The sequence below is a fragment of the Marmota marmota genome, unplaced genomic scaffold, assembly GCF_001458135.2.
Source record: "Marmota marmota marmota unplaced genomic scaffold, marMar, whole genome shotgun sequence".
Lineage (NCBI taxonomy): Eukaryota > Metazoa > Chordata > Mammalia > Rodentia > Sciuridae > Marmota > Marmota marmota.
Genome location: NW_025999969.1, coordinates 5317404 through 5334620, shown reverse-complemented (window position 1 = coordinate 5334620; position 17217 = coordinate 5317404). Strand labels below are relative to the sequence as shown.

Here is a 17217-nt window from a genome sequence, read left to right as displayed (position 1 = left end):
TTTTGAGAGATTTAAATATCCTTGAGATTAGTGATCTATCTGATGTGCTTGTGGTAAAGATTTGCTCCCAAAATGTAGGCACTCTATTCACCTCACTGATTGTTTTTTTGTTTGTTTGTTTGTTTGTTTGTTGGTTTGTTTTTTTTTTTTTTCTGAGAAGAAGCTTTTCAGTTTGAATCCATCCCATTTATTGATTCTTGATTTTAATTCTTGGGCTATAGGAGTCTTGCTATTAAGGAAATTGGGGCCTAATCTGACATGATGAAGATTTGGGTCTACTTTTTCTTTCATTAGACGCAAGGTCTCTGGTTTATTTCCTAGGTCCTTGATCCACTTTGAGGTGAGTTTTGTGTATGGCAAGAGATAGAGGTTTAATTTCATTTTGTTACATGTGGATTTCCAGTTTTCCCAACACCATTTGATGAATCTTTTCTCCAATGTATGTTTTTGGCATCTTTGTCTAATATAAGATAACTGTAGTTATGTGGGTTAGTCTCTGTGTTCTTTATTCTGTACCATTGGTCTATAGGTCTATTTTGGTGCCTATACCATGCTGTCTTTGTTACTATTGCTCTGTAGTATAGTTTAAGGCCAGGAATAGTAATGCCACTAGCTTCACTCTTCTTGCTAAGAATTGTTCAACATCTCTAGCAATTAGAGAAATGCAAATCAAAACTACTTTAAGATTTCATCTCACTCCAGTCAGAATGGCAGCTATCAAGAATACAAACAACAATAAGTGTTGGTGAGGATGTGGAGAAAAAGGCACACTCATACATTGTTGGTGGGACTGCAAATTGGTGAAGCCAATCTGGAAAGCAGTATGCAGACTCCTTGGAAAACTTGGAATGGAACCACAATTTGACCCAGCTATCTAACTCCTCGGTCTATACCCAAAGGACTTTAAAACAACATACTACAGGGACACAGCCATATCAATGTTTATAGTAGCACAATTCACAATAGCTAAATTGTGGAACCAACCTAGATGCCCTTCAGTAGATGAATGGATAGGGAAACTTTGGTATATATACACAATGGAACATTACTCAGCATTGAAAGAGAATAAAATCATGGCATTTGCAGGTAATGAATGGAGTTGGAGAATATAATGCTAAGTGAAGTAAGTCAATCCCAAAAACCAAAGGCTGAATGTTTTCTTTGATATGAGGATGCTGACTCATAACGGTGATGAAGGGGTAGCATGGGAGGAATGGAGGAACTTTAGATAGGGCAAATGGGAGGGAGGAAAAGGGAGGGGTCAAGGAGGTAGGAATGATGGTGGAATTAGTTAGACCCTACGTACATGTATGAAAACACAAGTGGTGTGAAAATACTTTGTGTACAATCAGTGACTTGAAAATTTGTGCTCTGTCTGTATGATATTAAATGAATTGCATTCTGCCATTGTATATAACAAATTAGAATAAATAAACAATAAAAATGATCTAACTTTTTTTTTGAGAGAGAGAGAGAGGGAGAGAGAGAGAGAGAGAGAGAGAGAGAGAGAGAGAATTTTAATATTTATTGTTTAGTTTTCGGCGGACACAACATCTTTGTTTGTATGTGGTGCTGAGGATCGAACCCGGGCCATAGGAGCGCGCTACCACTTGAGCCACATCCCCAGCCCATGATCTAACTTTTAATCCAGACATTCCACCTCTGAAAATCAGAAATTTCTGCATATGTGCAAATGACAAGTGTGAATTCTTTGCAGTCATGTTTTGGGGTAGCAGCATTTGCGGGGAAGAAAACCACAAGTACCTATGAATAGGGTACTAGTGAGATATATTTTGATGTAAATTTATACAAGTAACATGACAAAGGAACAAAAATAATGAAGAAATTTGTGTTAATATGGAAAGATTTCCAAGTATGTTATCAAATGAAAGGCAAAAGTTATCAGAAGAGAGAATAAAATAGGCCACTTTCTGTGTAAAAAGAAGTGGAAATAAGAACTAGTATTCCCACTTACTTGCACTGGCCTGAAGAAGCTCTAGCAGGGTCTATAAGAACTATTAAGAGTGGATTCCTATAGAGGGAAGAATTGATGTAAATGGACAGAGGTGATGTTTTACTGCACACCTTTTCAAAAGTTCAATACTAAAAATGAAGTTTTTTCTTTACCAAACTGGTTGGTAGCCTCTGGAGCTCCTTCCAATTCTCTGTGTGTTATTCTTACCTTCAGTGAAAATAATGGTCAAGCCGTTATAAAACATAGAAAGGAAAGGGGCCTCCATAAAGAATTTCACTCTCCTTTATTTTATTATTGTTGGTCACTATAACAAATTAAGATTAATCATCTAGTGTGAAAAGTATTGAGTGAAATAATAAAATAAAATGTTCAAACATTTTGAATTTTGCCTGGAATGTCAGTATTTAAATTTTAGCCTTTCTTGGGATGTGTGATGAGTCACCTCAATATTCTGTACATCCATACATATTACATGTATAAGATAATAACATATTGGGAGATGTCATGAAACATCACATATAAAAATATTGACAGACACTGACTAACAAAGGTTCTATCTATCATCTTTCTCATTATTGCTAATATAAAATAGAAGGGAAATAATCATAGCAGAATTTGGGGAGCAAATGGATAATACCATCCAACAATTAGCTCTGAGACTTAAATTAGAAGCATAATGAGTAGTACCATCTCTTACAGTCTATCCCTGAATAGTTTCTATCAAGGCAAATTACTCCGTCAAGGCAAATTACTCAGGGAATCCCCCCAAAAATAAGTGTGTGTTTTCCTGCATTTCCTTAAACTAGGCTAGCCAAGGGTCACTAGTCACAAAAACTATATCCATACCCATACTCTTTTCCATGTAAGGAGCTCCTCAGTTGGACAGTAAGGGGAAGGGATGGTACAGGAAAGAATGTTCCTAGAGACTCAGGCACTCAGGTTTCTCCTGTGAGCACCATCATGGTAAGATAGAAATCACTTTGCAAGGATAACATATGGTAATAAAATCAGCTCTAAATCAGATGTGATTTATAAAGGCAAAGTAAATATGTCTTTCCCTGAAAATGAAGACAATCCATTTTGTCACATTGCTATTAAGGGTCTGCCCTCAAAAAGAAAAAAAATCATCTTTATTGCAATCTTCAAGGAATATCAGTATAGAGCAGGGAGTTGAGAAACCTCTTGCTCAGTGAGATATCTATTTTCTAGACCAAAAAGAAGTCCACACAGGCAATAACAATAAAATTAATAGATGCATTTATCCCCCATGTGAGAGCAAGACACAGGGAACCCTATAGCAAACGAAGAGGGAAAGAGAGAGACTATGAAAGCCAAATTAGTGTCATGGAAGCAATGACATCTCTTTACACAATGGGAAGTCCTGAACCTGCTTATTAAAGTCTCGTTGCTCACAATAGAACACAGGCTATAAAAAGGCCATGGGGAACCATTAATTAAATATTAAAAGATCAAATAGTTTTAGTCCCATTAGTTTGTATGTAATTTACATTCTCAAGTACAAATTTAGAGATAATTCCCCATCCCAAATCGCTTTCAACTTTCTGATAAGGTATCTGCAAATATAGAGTCCTACAGGGAGTTTAAAAATATCTTTCCCCATGTGGATTAAGTATTATTTCTTTCATAAGAAGTTGCTTTTGAATACAGTCTCCACAACTAAGATGATTATCATAATGTACCTCAAGTTATTAGCCTTGAGGGATACTTTTGTTCAGAGAAGGCACTAGTCTGTATGTAGATATGTCTAAGCAATAATAGCAGATGAGCTCAAACTGGAAGAAAAAGTTATCAAGCATATAGATGACAAGGAGTTTAGACCATCACTTCTGTGACCTCTAACTCACTCTTCTAGGTCAGAGGTAGTGCAGTGTGTTGGAAAGTGTCAAGAGTCCTGAATTCTGGACCTACTTCCCAGTCCTTCATGGTCTCTAGGTTGCTGCCTGATCTTGGTTGGACAAGTTACACCTCCTTTGTGTGCTTTATGGGGTATTTTAGACATTCTCTAAGACCTTCTACCACTGAACAGAATTCTCCTAAACTAAGTCAGAGGGGCATCAATTGGGGAAATAATAGTATGAAAGCCTGATAGAAGGAAATAACCTCCTTTGACTGATTAGTAAAGAACAATGAGGTTTTAAGGACCAGACTGATTTCTTTCATGATCTGATACTCAGTCCTGTATTTAATAACTGAGATTAAGATGTTAACATTACCTCTTGTTGGCCAAGAATTAATCTGAATTTTCATTTCAGTCATCCTTCTACAAAGCCAACTTGAAATTCATTTAGTTGATTCTTTTTATTATAGCACTGACAGGTCTATCTGGTACCTGAATTAGTTTATCCTGCCACAGAAAGCCAAGAAATGGCTTTCCTTCCTAGTTTAAATTATACACATAAAAAACAACCTAAATATCCAACAAATGTTAAATAAATTTCAGTATATCCCCACAGGGGGATATTATAGAACTGTTAAAAATAATGTTACAAGGCTGGAGGTGTAACTCAATGGTAGAGTACATGCCTAGCATATGCAAAGCCCTGGGTTTAATTCTCATTCACTCTCTCTCTCTCTCTCTCACACACACACACACAAATGGTATAGAAGGATATTATTGACATAGAAAATAATATTGAGCATACAATCTCACTTTACATAAAAATTATATATGTAAGAAGTTTAAAAAGATATATACCCAAAGGTGTAAGTGAATAGTCAATACTGTTTGGTTAGTTTTCAGTAGTGGGATTATGGTGACTTCTATTTTGTTTATCCATATTTCCTAATTTTGTATTGATAAACCATTTTATGTGCAATGATTTTTAAATCTTTTAGTAAAATAAAATGCTGACCAAGAAATCTTTTCATTCACTCACTGCTCTTCTGAATCTGCAACATCTATCCCTCAAATTCTTGATCTGTAATAATTTTTTTTTTCATTGAAGCACTGGCTCCAGAACTATGAAATGGCAGCTGGAAACTGGTTCTAGCAGCCCCAGCTTTGCTCTTTCTAGTCTCATGGGCAAGTCAAAGCTCACTAATAACATTCAGTCAGCAGTTCCCCCTTTCTGGCCTTTATTTCCCTCTGCAACTGAATGGATTGACAAGCTCACTGGGGTACAAAGTGTGGTCTGTGGACAAAAACCTTCAGTGTTTCCAGAAGGTTTGTAGAAGTGCAGAATCTAATTTGTTTGCACAGTAGCGATTAAGAAGCCCTGCACGACAGCATCTCAGATCTCACTTCAGCTCTAAGGAGTGATACTTTCTGAAGAGGTTCATAGATTTGAAACTTTATGAGTCTTGGTTTTATTTAATTATCTCTTCAGAAAATAAACTGGCTCTTGTTTACTCCTATAGACCCTAACATCTCCATTTCTATCTCATCCTGGAATTCCTGTGACATCCTGGGCATCTCAATGCCATTCTTATAACCACATATAGAAATGTGAATGTTAACCGAGAAAAGGCATCCATAAGAACAATTTTGAAATAATTTATGAAATGTTGATAAATGTGTCATATACTCTGAGAACTTTTATAAAATTAGCTTATTTAAACCTGACATAAGACTGGGGTTTTTATCCACACTTTTCAGATGAAGAAATTCATACACACACACACACACACACACACACCTTTCCGTTTTCTCAACTACCACCACATCAGGAGATCTGTTGTTTATAAGCTAGTAAAACTGAGTTAATCCTTTATTTATTTTTTTTAAAAAGCCTGTCATTATAAATTTCAGTTGAATCAACAGTTGTCCTTTCATTATCCTCACATGTGCTAACACACATTGGTTATGCTCACAGGCTAGAAAGAACTCATGCCTTTTAGTCTGAAGGAGAGCAAATGTTGAGTGCACTGGGAATTTTGCCCTCATGGCCAATAAAGAGTTTTCAGATACACAATAGACTCACCAATAAAATGAGAATAAGCTTTTGAGAACTTAGGGTTGTTTTCTACACACCTGATGAAGATGTTCTTCACGCTGATTAGACTGATTCACTGAAAACTCTTATACAAGGGCCATAAATTCAAGTGTGCATGATAAGAAGAGCAGTGCATTTGACTGGGTAGGCAGATTCAGAATCTACCTGCAGATTTTCCATTAATAGTGTGTGGCTTTCAGAGTTCAATTCACTCCTCTGAAATTTCAATATGTTCACTTTTAAGAAAAATATGGTAAGCCCTCCCCTGCCTACCACACAGTTTCACTGCAGGGAACCAAACAGATAAAGGATGTGAATTTATTAAATAAGTCACACAGAGACACAATAATAAAAACATTATGGAAATATATAATAACATATGTAGTGGCTTTGGATTGTGTCAATTTAGCTAAGCTGGAACTACATTTTCTAGAATTGTGTTTGCTTTATTTCCAAAGTGGAGTTGGCTGAAAGAGACATCAGTGCAAGATTCAAAAGGCAAAAATGAAATATCAGTCATTTTCCTTGCTGAAAATCAGTATAGGTCATTTATACACTGGGGCAGCTTGTGTTCAAGGCAACTACTACCTGGTCCCCTTGATGATAAGGAGTGGAACCTGTACCAGTATATCCATATTAGTCTGATTTCCTCCCCGAGATTCTCCTAACCCTGGGTTGGCTAAGTGAGCAGTGCAGTGGCATTAGTTACCAGCTACTAAAAATGAATCCCAGTGCTGGGAATGTGGCTTGGTAGTAGATTACTTTCCTGGCATGCCCTGGGTTATAAATACATACATACATACATACATACATACATACATACATACATACATACATACATACATAAGATGGATATCATCAAAGTTAGATGATGGCAGATAGACAAAGGTTTACTTTGTCCTGAGAAGTTTCAGTTTTGCCATGTATTTTTTCCCTCTTCACTATTCCCTATTCCCTCTTTACAACTGCTTACTGGTTGACCTATACCAAATTAGGCCCATCACCAGATGCAAAGACAACATCTCTACATGGAGTTTTAGTCAGGTTTCACGATTGCCTTGGCTCCCAATGATAAATCCCTTACTCTATATCACTGTATTGCTCCTTTTCATCAAACCCCGACTTCATCAATATCAAAGATTATAAACCTCTAGAGGATGCTTTGATTTCCTTTGCAGCTCTATCTCACAATTTAACTTTGCAGATTCAATAAAGTTCACATATTTTGGAAAGCAGACCATATGTTTGACATATGCAAAAACACATAAACACACACGTAATATAGAACCTACCAAAGCACCTTGCACATAAGAATCTACATAATGTTTAAGCAGACACACACACACACACACACACACCATACACACACACACACAAACTCACACACATTCAATTGCTTTAGTTAAAAGTGTATCGTAAAAATATATTTGTAAGGATACTAAATTAGAATTCATTAGTGAAATCTTTGTAAATAGTTGCAAATTCTTGGCCCCAAATATTTATGATATTAAGTTGAAAAACATTTTTTTCAACCAGCGATTATTCCTTGCACACGAAAATTACACCTCTGAGGTCACAGTGCAATTCCCTAATTTTACCCCTAATTGATAATAGCTAACCACTACCTTTATTGACAAGAACATTGAAGAACTGAGAAAGAAGATTTAAAAAAAAAAAAAAAAGCTCAAGAGGGAAGGTACTAGAAACTCAGGAAGTACCTGATCCAGATGCAATAAATTTAAGACACCTTTTTACATCCAGTTAAAAGAGCCTCATCCTCACCCATTTACTCCCCAGCTGTACTGCACTTCACAGGTGAGACAGCTCAGCTCCAGACTGCAGCTACAGACTTGAGATTTTAAAGTGCATACCCCCACATCAGAACAACAGTACCCAGCTTCAATCCTAAAGATTCAGCCCATTCCCGAAACCCTTTTCCATTTCACAATCTATGTCTTTTTCCAAACAAACACCAGGTTCCCAGCTTTACATTCTAGCTGCTATATTATAGATTCACTCTGCATAAAACATTAGTTTTCTGAAGCCAGATTTAGCATGAACACAAGACTAAGGAACCAAAGATCCAAATCCTAGAGCAACTGTTTCTCCTTGATACTATCTGGGATGTCAAGAACAGACACTTAACTTTTCTGAAGTTTAGGTCCTTCATATGTACAATGGGAATAAAAAGATATCTCCATCATGATCATTGCTACTATTACATGAGAATAAAAAATAGTGCAAGCACTTGGCAAGACTTGTGGCACACAGAAGGACATTAAGATCTTTTAAAACAATTTTACATAGTATTTAAGAGCTTTTACCCTTGTAACGAAGTACTTCCGTGAGATATAAGGCTGGTGATAAGGATTGGGGCAAAGTGTTGATTTAGTCACACTTGACTGTCTTGAGATTTCCCTCCATACAGGGGTCTTGTCTTGATCTCCCTCCTCCATGGACAGGTGATCAGCTTCAGAGGGCTGGTCATCTCCCTCTTGCTTCAGAGACACCGGCTGGAATCCTTCAAAACTCCCAATTGTTGACATTTCTTCAGCCTAAAACAAGGGAAGAGAAGTTCTCTGGTTAGAAAAACAAGTCATTTGTGTCCTAGCTACAGCAAAATAGGCTATGATGGAAAAAAGACATTCTGGAAACTGTCAACACCCCACAGGTTAAATAAACAGGGCACTAGTGGTTGAAGCTCAATAACCCACACTTCTAACTACAACCCATGATCCCGCAGGACCTTTTAGCACAGCACAGAAGCAGAGGCCTTCTGCACAGAGAAAAGGAAACTGCAAGTCTTCCATTTTCTCTTCTTTTTAAAATTTATTTTATTTTGTTTTATTTTTTAGTTGATTTTATTTTTTTAAATACACGACAGTGGAATTGCATTACAATTCTTATTACACATATACAGCACAATTTTTCATATCTTTGTATATAAAGTATGTTCACACCAATTCATGCCTTTATACATGTACTTTGTTTTTTGTTTGTTTGTTTACATTACAATGTGATGAACATCATAATCCACTTTCTCCTCTTTAATACAAGGAGACCAGAAGTTGATCTAAGTAAGAGTAGTATAAAATAATTACCAATTTCTCTTCAAGATTTCATAGGATTGTTGCTTGAAAACTCACCAGATTGTAAGCTTATTTAAAATTTAGCAATTTATCTGTTTTGTGGGTAGTAAGAGGGCAAAAGATTACTTAGAATTGAGTACAGTTTTTTAAATTTGCTAATTTTCTTCCAATGCTAAAAATGTATTCTAAGGGAATAATCCAGACAACTGCCCAAAGACACACACACACACACACACACACACACACAAATGCATTTGTTTGTTCATCACATTATGTCTAATAGAAAAATATGGCATATAGTAGCAAAATTAAACATATAGTATCATATATAATACCAAAAATTTATAGTGAGACTTGAGTATCAATCAATACAGAATTGACCAAATAAAATGTTATGCCATATGATCAAATACAATACAATAATTAAAAAATTAGTATACATTGGTATCATGTAAAGATGTCCAAACTATGGGGAAAAAAATAAGTTATATGGGTAATGTTATTCAGCCTGTTAAAATCATTTAGAAAGAAAGAAAATATCATAAATGATCTTGTATATGTATATACCTGCATGATGTGGCTGGTTAGAAAACATCTGGGAAAAAAAGTAAAACAGAATATTAAAAATAGTTATCTCCAGATGAAAATGTTAGAGGTGCTTTTCATTTTCATGTCTCTGGATATTAGTAGTGATCATACATCATTTAAAATAAAAATAATAAATTTATTTCTATTTTGTAAATATAAAACAAACCAAAATAGAAGGCACACGTAAGCCTCATGAAATGTGTATCTGAAACTGCATTTTCAAGCTGAGGCAGGAGGCCAGTCATCCCTGATACCAACTCTACATGGAAGGTTTTATGTCTAATTTCCCCATGTAACTGGGAATGTACCACTTTCTCAGTGCTGCCTCCCTGTTCTTAATCAAAGGTAGTTTTAATTCAATTTCATTAATTCCCATGAAACACCCAAAAGTGAGAAAAAGCCCATTCCCCAAAAAGTTTCCTCTCTTGAACTTAGGCCTAGCTACAGTATTCAACAGAAGTCAAAATGGCATGATCATGCAGTTTATTACCTAAACCTGGATACTTTGGCACTGAAAGGATACTGCTGTGTTAGGATTATGGCTCAGTGGTAGAGCACTTACCTAGCTCATGTGAAACCCTGGTTTCAATCCTCAGCACCACATCAAAAAATAAATAAAGAAAATAAAGGTATTGTGTCCATCTACACAATTTAAAATATATTAAACTATATTTTCAAATATAAATTAAAATTACACACACACACATATGTGTGTGTGTGTGTGTATATATATATATATATATATTTTTTTTTTTAAGGGAACTGTTAGCACTTATGCCCGGATGATAGAAGCAAACAGGACTGCCTCAGACAAATGCGACCGTAGACAGTCACCTTATGCGGTTGAGTGTAGAACACAGTCAGTTAGGGGAACCCACAAGGGGAAAGTCTTCTGCAGTTTGCAATTTATTCTGCTTCTTCAGATGCTTCCAGCAACCCTGGAAGAGTTTTCTACTCTATCCTTGTGTTTCTGAGGACACAGAGTAGAGGGGTCCTACCCAGAGCACACTTGGAGAGCTGTGGCATCACCTGGACTTCCAACCAAACTGTGAGCCCAACATGTCCATCATGATGTCATGCTGTCCCCTAACAGGAGGGCCTTCCTTAGTTTCAGGTAATTTTTTAAAGTTAGATGTGCAAAAGGAAGAGATTGGCCTATAAGAATACAAAGGATGGAGAAGCAGGGAAATATAGTGGGAATGTGGATGAGGGTGAGAGAGGTGGGGCTGGTGAGGCACCTTGGCCTTGCGGGCAGCTGAGCACCCTGTTTATACAGGTCTGCCACCTCCACCTCCGCTACAGTGGGTGTTGGAAGGAAATGCCTTTCTAAAGTTCCCTATAACCTGTGAAGGAAGAAGGTTTGTGTCACTCGGGAAGGAAAGCCTGCTTCTGTATTTGCGCACTCTGTGAACACACACCTAACAACAGACATCTGTGAAAGGCTCCTGTGCCTGAAAAACAGAGGGCGGATTTAATTAGCACCACTTCCTCTCCCTCAGGCTGTCTTCTCTGGAAACACTCCGGGAAGCTCAGCACTCTGAGACCAAGCTGTTTGAGATCCAGGAAAGAAGGAAACACTTAGCTCCATTTACATTCTTACAGCCAAAAATAGTGGGAAAGTTAAGCACAGCCACCCAATCGAGAAGGATTCCAGCTCTACAACAATCAGGGGGAAGTCTTGGATGGACAAGGAATAAAATTCTTCAACAACTTTCCTGATGGGAGAGCAGGGCTGAGCCTCTAAGCGTCCCTCTCCATTCCTCAGTCCTCTCTGCAGACCATTTGTTTATTCCCAGTTCAATAAGCTGTCCTCTCTCCCTGCACAAATAGACTATATGAACTGAAATACTAAAAGCATATTGATACCAGTAACAAATCTAGCTCACATCAAATATTCCTCTGCTTTTGCAACAAACCCATGGAGAGCCATTTCAAATTGAAAAAGACATTGCTTCATGAGATTCCCTATACATTTATCTTAGCATTTAGTGCCCAAGAGCAAAAACAGCACAATCTCATGGAAAATTAAAATGTCACAGTTTAGAAAACACAAAAGAGGTTCATACTTTTTCACTGAACCTTTTTATTCCTGGAAATTTGTGTAGTATAAAGTATCCTAAAGAAAGAAAATACTACAATATCGATAGCTCATTCTGGATGGTAATAAAAAATTGGAAATCAACTAACTGCCTAATGATCAGGGCTGGCTTAATATTTCCAACTGATATTGTGTACACATTAAAAGGATAACAGGCATCAAATCTGCACCAGCATGACAATAAAGATCATATCTTCTTGAGTTAAAAAAAGCAAAAACCAAAAAATGTTATCTGGTAATGATTATTGGAATAAAGTCTAGAAAAGAAATATTTAGATTTATTGAGTTTATGGAATTGTGAGTGAATTTTTCTTAAAAAAATGAAATTAAACCACAGTAGCGCTGATTTCATAATTAAAAAAAAAAAAAGTATAAGTAAAGGCCAAATAAATCTCGAAAGAAGAGCCACCTCCATTTCAATCAGACAAAAAAACTCAGTATTTTTCAGTTTCCAGAAAATTCAGAGCTAAGTTTAATGTAGTTTTTCAGTAAATAGCTTATTTCCAGGTTCTGGTCTAAGTATAACCATCTTCTTTTATATATGACTTCATTTATCTCACTGTGACTTTTTCTAATAGCATTTCAGAAGCATGTAGGGCATAAATAATATATAAAGGATTCTTGTCTAGTACTTCTCAAATATTGGAATAGACCCATTGAGACAAAGGATCTTACCCAAGGTCACATAGCAGCTTAGAATCAAACCATGAAAGCAGACTGCTAGTTTTCAGGACTCTAGTTCACTGTTCTTTCCTATTTGTCTAGTTGCAACTTTAGAAGAACAGCAGAGGCGTGACCATCAGAGACACTTTGGCAGGTCTGAGGCCAGTCAGGGAGCAGGGCCCCTTTGCAGCTTCTTCCGCATCACTAGCCCCCAAACCCATGCGGCAAGATGAAGCCTTTCTCCTTCCCCAGAACCAAGATGGCACATCCATTAGGCCCAGGAAGCACAAAGCCAGGGATTCACAAAGGTTTTGGGCACTCACCAAATGTTTGACCTTATTTTAAAATCAGAAGGGAAAAAAATAACTTTTAGGATCAAAAAATATTTTAACTTTTTTCTCACATTAAAAAAAAGTAAAATTTGTAAGGTACTACAAACCTAATACATTTTGACTAAGAGAGAACAAATACAAAATATTAGACTAAAGCCACAAAAACACAATTTTTAATGTTGATATTATTACAAGGAAAAGGCTCAAAAAGGCAAATGCCCATGGAGACAATAATGAGGCCCTGACTCGAATCTACACCACTCCTCAGATTTCCCACTTAATTTCCCATTCTGGATCTCCACCTCAGACCTTCTGAAGGAGAACCCTCCCCACCCCTCTCATCCGCAGCTTTCCAGTCTCCCCCCAAAGCTGCTGCTCCACCACATACTGAAAGATTTCTGTCCTGTAAACAAGCTACACCATCATCAGATGATTCTTTTTTCTCTTTTAAAATCAAAGACAGATCCAGCATACTTGTCCCCCAGTAAATACTTGCTTCCCAGGGAAGTAGATGAATAAAAAGTTCTGAGAACAACTAATTAGATTAAAAGGAGTAGCCAGCCACACTCACTAGCCAGGACTTGAGTCAGAGGCAAAGTAAATGAGGTTTGGGAATTTTTCCTCCCTCTCCCTGGAATTCCAAAAGGAATGGTTTGGATATAACAGAAAGTATCATAGTTCAGATTTAAGAAAACAAGATTGACATTAAACAGAGATGCTGGTAAAACTCAGGGCTGTTTCTCAGTGAACTACATAATGGCTCTGCGGTTTGCCAGTCTCCATTTCCTCAGCACTATCTGACATCTAATTTTCAAGAATCCTTCCTGGATCCTTGCCAACTTGGCCTTCCTAGTGTTTCCCTGGAAAGGACAAAAGAGCCTATCTAGTTCCCTCCAGCCCTGTTATAAGGTAATGTCACCACCCATGAACTCAGAGACGGGGCTCAAAGGCCTTACTTCCTAACACTGTTGCTTGGGGGATTGAGTTTCAACATAATATTGGAAGTACACAGACATTTAGACCATCGCATCCACCCATTACAAATAAGAAAACTGAGGCCCCAAAGGGGTATGTCTCTCTCCTGAGCTCCCTAAAAATGAGTTTAAAAAAAAAAAAAAAGAATGAAATTACAGACATCATTGGGCTGAAAACCTTGTACCCACAGGTATATTTGTGGAAAGACCAGAAACTTAGAAAAGTCTATGGCTTATTAACAAGAATTATTCCCCTTTTGCAGGTGGACTGTGTGGTTGGAGGGATGGAAGTTAATTCTTGTGACCTGGGTTGCTTTCAAAGATATCAACTGTGTTTTTGAATGATGACATCTCTACAGACATGAAGGGGTTAACCGTTCTCAAGGCACATCCCCGGAATAAGAATCTACTTTTAATTTTGACATTTTATAAAGGTAAAATATGTGAATTTATGTGTGCAGCCTTTCCTGAGTCTCTGTGAGAACAGCCAAGGCATGTGTGGTGGATAAACAATACTCTAACACCTTGTAACTCTCCAGCAAGCCCACTTCTGTGCCAGCTGAGATAAGGAAACTGGCAAACAAGTCTTCCCAATTTCACATCTTGTGTATTAGTGATAATATGCCAGCAGGGATGCTCTGTGTCCTGAGGGGAAGCTAAGTCGAGGGAGGCTCTTCCCTTCCAGCTCCTCCTGGGTCAGGCAGGGCCCTCTGCTCTGCCGCCAATGCTCCAATTCAGCAGCAGCGGGGAAGAGGAGAGCATACAGGGCCAGGCTGAGAACCAGGAGTCCTACTCCCTCTCTCAGGGTGACCCTGGACGAGTCCCACTCCCTCACTTAGGGTGACCCTGGACAGGTTGCTTCCTTGATTCTCCTCTCTGTACTGCAGGCTTGTGGGGCCAGACTTGATGGTTTCTCAAATTTTGCTTCTGAAAACTGCTCCTGAGGACAACCTGAGGAGTGAATAGGTGGGCTTTCCAGTCACCAAACCCATTTTGGTCAAAGCGGATCTATTTTTATCTGTTACATAATTTCTGCTGCTTTCATATGGGTTTGGCGGGGGGTAGTCAAGTTTGAAAGCTGTTGAACTAAATTATCCCTAAATTTTCTTTTGGCTCAACAAATGACTCCTCAAGATTTACTCCAAATATTACAAGCCCACAAGGATTGCTCAAGTTTGGTCTTCCTGTCTCATCTTCATGATGCGACTCCAACAGAGCAATTTTCTTGACATTCAAATATTGTGGGGTCAGAGGAAGGGAATCGTAATGATCATCATGAATTTGGGTCCCCATTGTGAAGACTGAGGGGTACTGTCCTCTGAATATCTTCTAACTCAGTTGGAAATCCACATCACCAGAGCTGCTACAGACACTGAGAGTGATGAGTAGGATGTGTAACTAGCCAAGGCCAGAGACAGGCTAAAGCCTAGATAATGAGCCTTGCTTTGGGGAAGGAAAGAATTCAGAAGTCTGCTGAGATCCTCACACTAAGTTAATTTTTAGAGTGGTTTCCTTAAAAAAAAAGTGAGAAGAAAAGAATTAATAAACATAATATTGATCCCTGAGATGAATGTTCTTACACATTTCCATGAACACTTCTACCTTCCATCCTTTATGGATTTTGACAACATCTGAGGTCCTGGCTCCTGTGATATTGATCACATTGCTTGTTTTCACCATTTCCTCTCCTGTCCTCACTCCTGCTCTGTTTTCACTTCCAGCAACTGTGGAAACTATGCCACACCATTTTCATAGCCCAGCATTCAGTGTGGGCAACGTTCAGAGTGGGCACCAAATATAAGCTTCTCAAATGGATGTCCTGCCTGTTTTTCTGCTGTGACTGAGATCTGAAGGGCACACTGGTGCTGAAAATGTCTATGGACTGACAAACAAAGTCCTGTGTGAAAGCACAAGCACTTCCTCTGATGCAGACACACAAAGAAACTCAAGCCTGAGTCTCTAATGTGTAGAAGGCCATAGTCTAGTGGGGGCGAGAGAACATAAGCATTTTTCCAGCCTTTCCTGGTACAACTATGATAGGAGGATGAGCACACAGTGAAAACAGAAGATGGGAGTAACGGTCGTGGGAGGAGAGAGGGGGTTGAGAGGTGTGAGAAAGGCACCTCAGAACTGACAGCTTCTTAGACAATGGGTGGACACACATTCCAGGCAAAGGTGTGAGAAGGAGAGGAAGGTGTGTTCCAGGATGGCAGATAATATGGTTTGTGTAACCAATATGTCCGCTTCCCACATCCAATCCCTACTCCCTGAAGAGCTGGTTACACTTGGTGAAAAATACCATACTCTGGTAGGACATGAACCTGAAATCCTCCTAATACCTCCTAATACCTCCTCCATATTCCCTTTTCTGAGTTTGATACCAGCAAAACACACACATGCACACACACACACACACACACACACACAGAGAGACAGAAGATGTTTGCCTTCAGAATTTCATGGGGTTAAGCACTTCATTGCAGATTTGGAGAGGTCATGGAGAGGTGAGTCATATTTGTGTATACTCCAACATTACATCATTTATTTTTTACTACTCTCTCTCTCTCCAGGGTAATACATTCTTTATAATTTGTTATTTTAAATATCTGTTTCACTCTTATAACCCATTTTTCTCAGATTCTCCCTTTCATACCTCCACAATGATAAATTCTGGAGGTTGCCATTAACACAAAACTGCACAAGGATTATTGAGTTAGAGGTGATTCAGCAGAAGATATGTCTGATACAGTAGAAAAAAGCCACCCTGTAAACCAACATAGGGTGGAGTGACTTATATCAGGCAACAAAATTGTCCCACTTTGCAATTGGTCTGACCATTTGTAAAGCAGTAGCCTTACTGGCAGGAGAATAATGACTAAATCACCAGATTCTGTCTCCCATACACACACAAAAGAGTCAGAAAGAATAAAACATAAAAGCAATATGCAAGGACTTAGCCAGGATAAAACACTTGTCTTGTTGATATACTTCAGAGTACCTGTGAAGTCTCAAATTTTCTCCATGTACAAGTGCAAAAAGGAGCCCAGAATAAAATGAAAGCCAACCAAGGCCAACCTTGGCCAAACCTGCCAAGGCCAACCATGAGACCTGCAGCAGTTCTTTTCTTCTCTTTCCAAAGTCAATAAGACCCCTGATTTTGTATCTACTGATTCCAAATCTAGATGATGACAATGCTTAGACATTAGAACAAGGTTCCTTCCCTGCTATTGGGACATCTCAGAGGGTGTATGGATCGTTGCCTAACTAGGATTACTATCTTTAGCATTAATTCTGTGTCACGCAGGAGCAGGAGAAACATTCCACAACAAGATGCTCCTGGATGGGAGCTTTAAGGAATTTGCTCCAGAACCTGAGTTTCCTGTTAAGCCAACTGTCACTTTTTATCACATTTGATAAAATTAAAGGAAAAACATTAATCCAAATGCTAATGATACAGCATTCCCCCCAATAAAACTACAGTCTTAATTATTTTAATAATAAAATATTATTTTATTAGTGAACATTTTAGTCAAGTATGCCATGTA

At 38.0% G+C, this 17217-nt stretch overlaps 1 protein-coding gene across 1 annotated transcript in view; it reads right to left on the bottom strand.

Annotated features, from left to right (window-relative positions):
- Tprg1 (tumor protein p63 regulated 1) overlaps positions 1–17217 on the bottom strand; it is a 130734-nt gene that overhangs the window by 97032 nt on the left and 16485 nt on the right. The window contains exon 2 of the mRNA XM_015499987.2: positions 8253–8483. Coding sequence (XP_015355473.1) covers positions 8253–8474 — 222 coding nt within the window. The 5' untranslated portion in view covers positions 8475–8483. The remainder of the gene's footprint in view (positions 1–8252; positions 8484–17217) is intronic.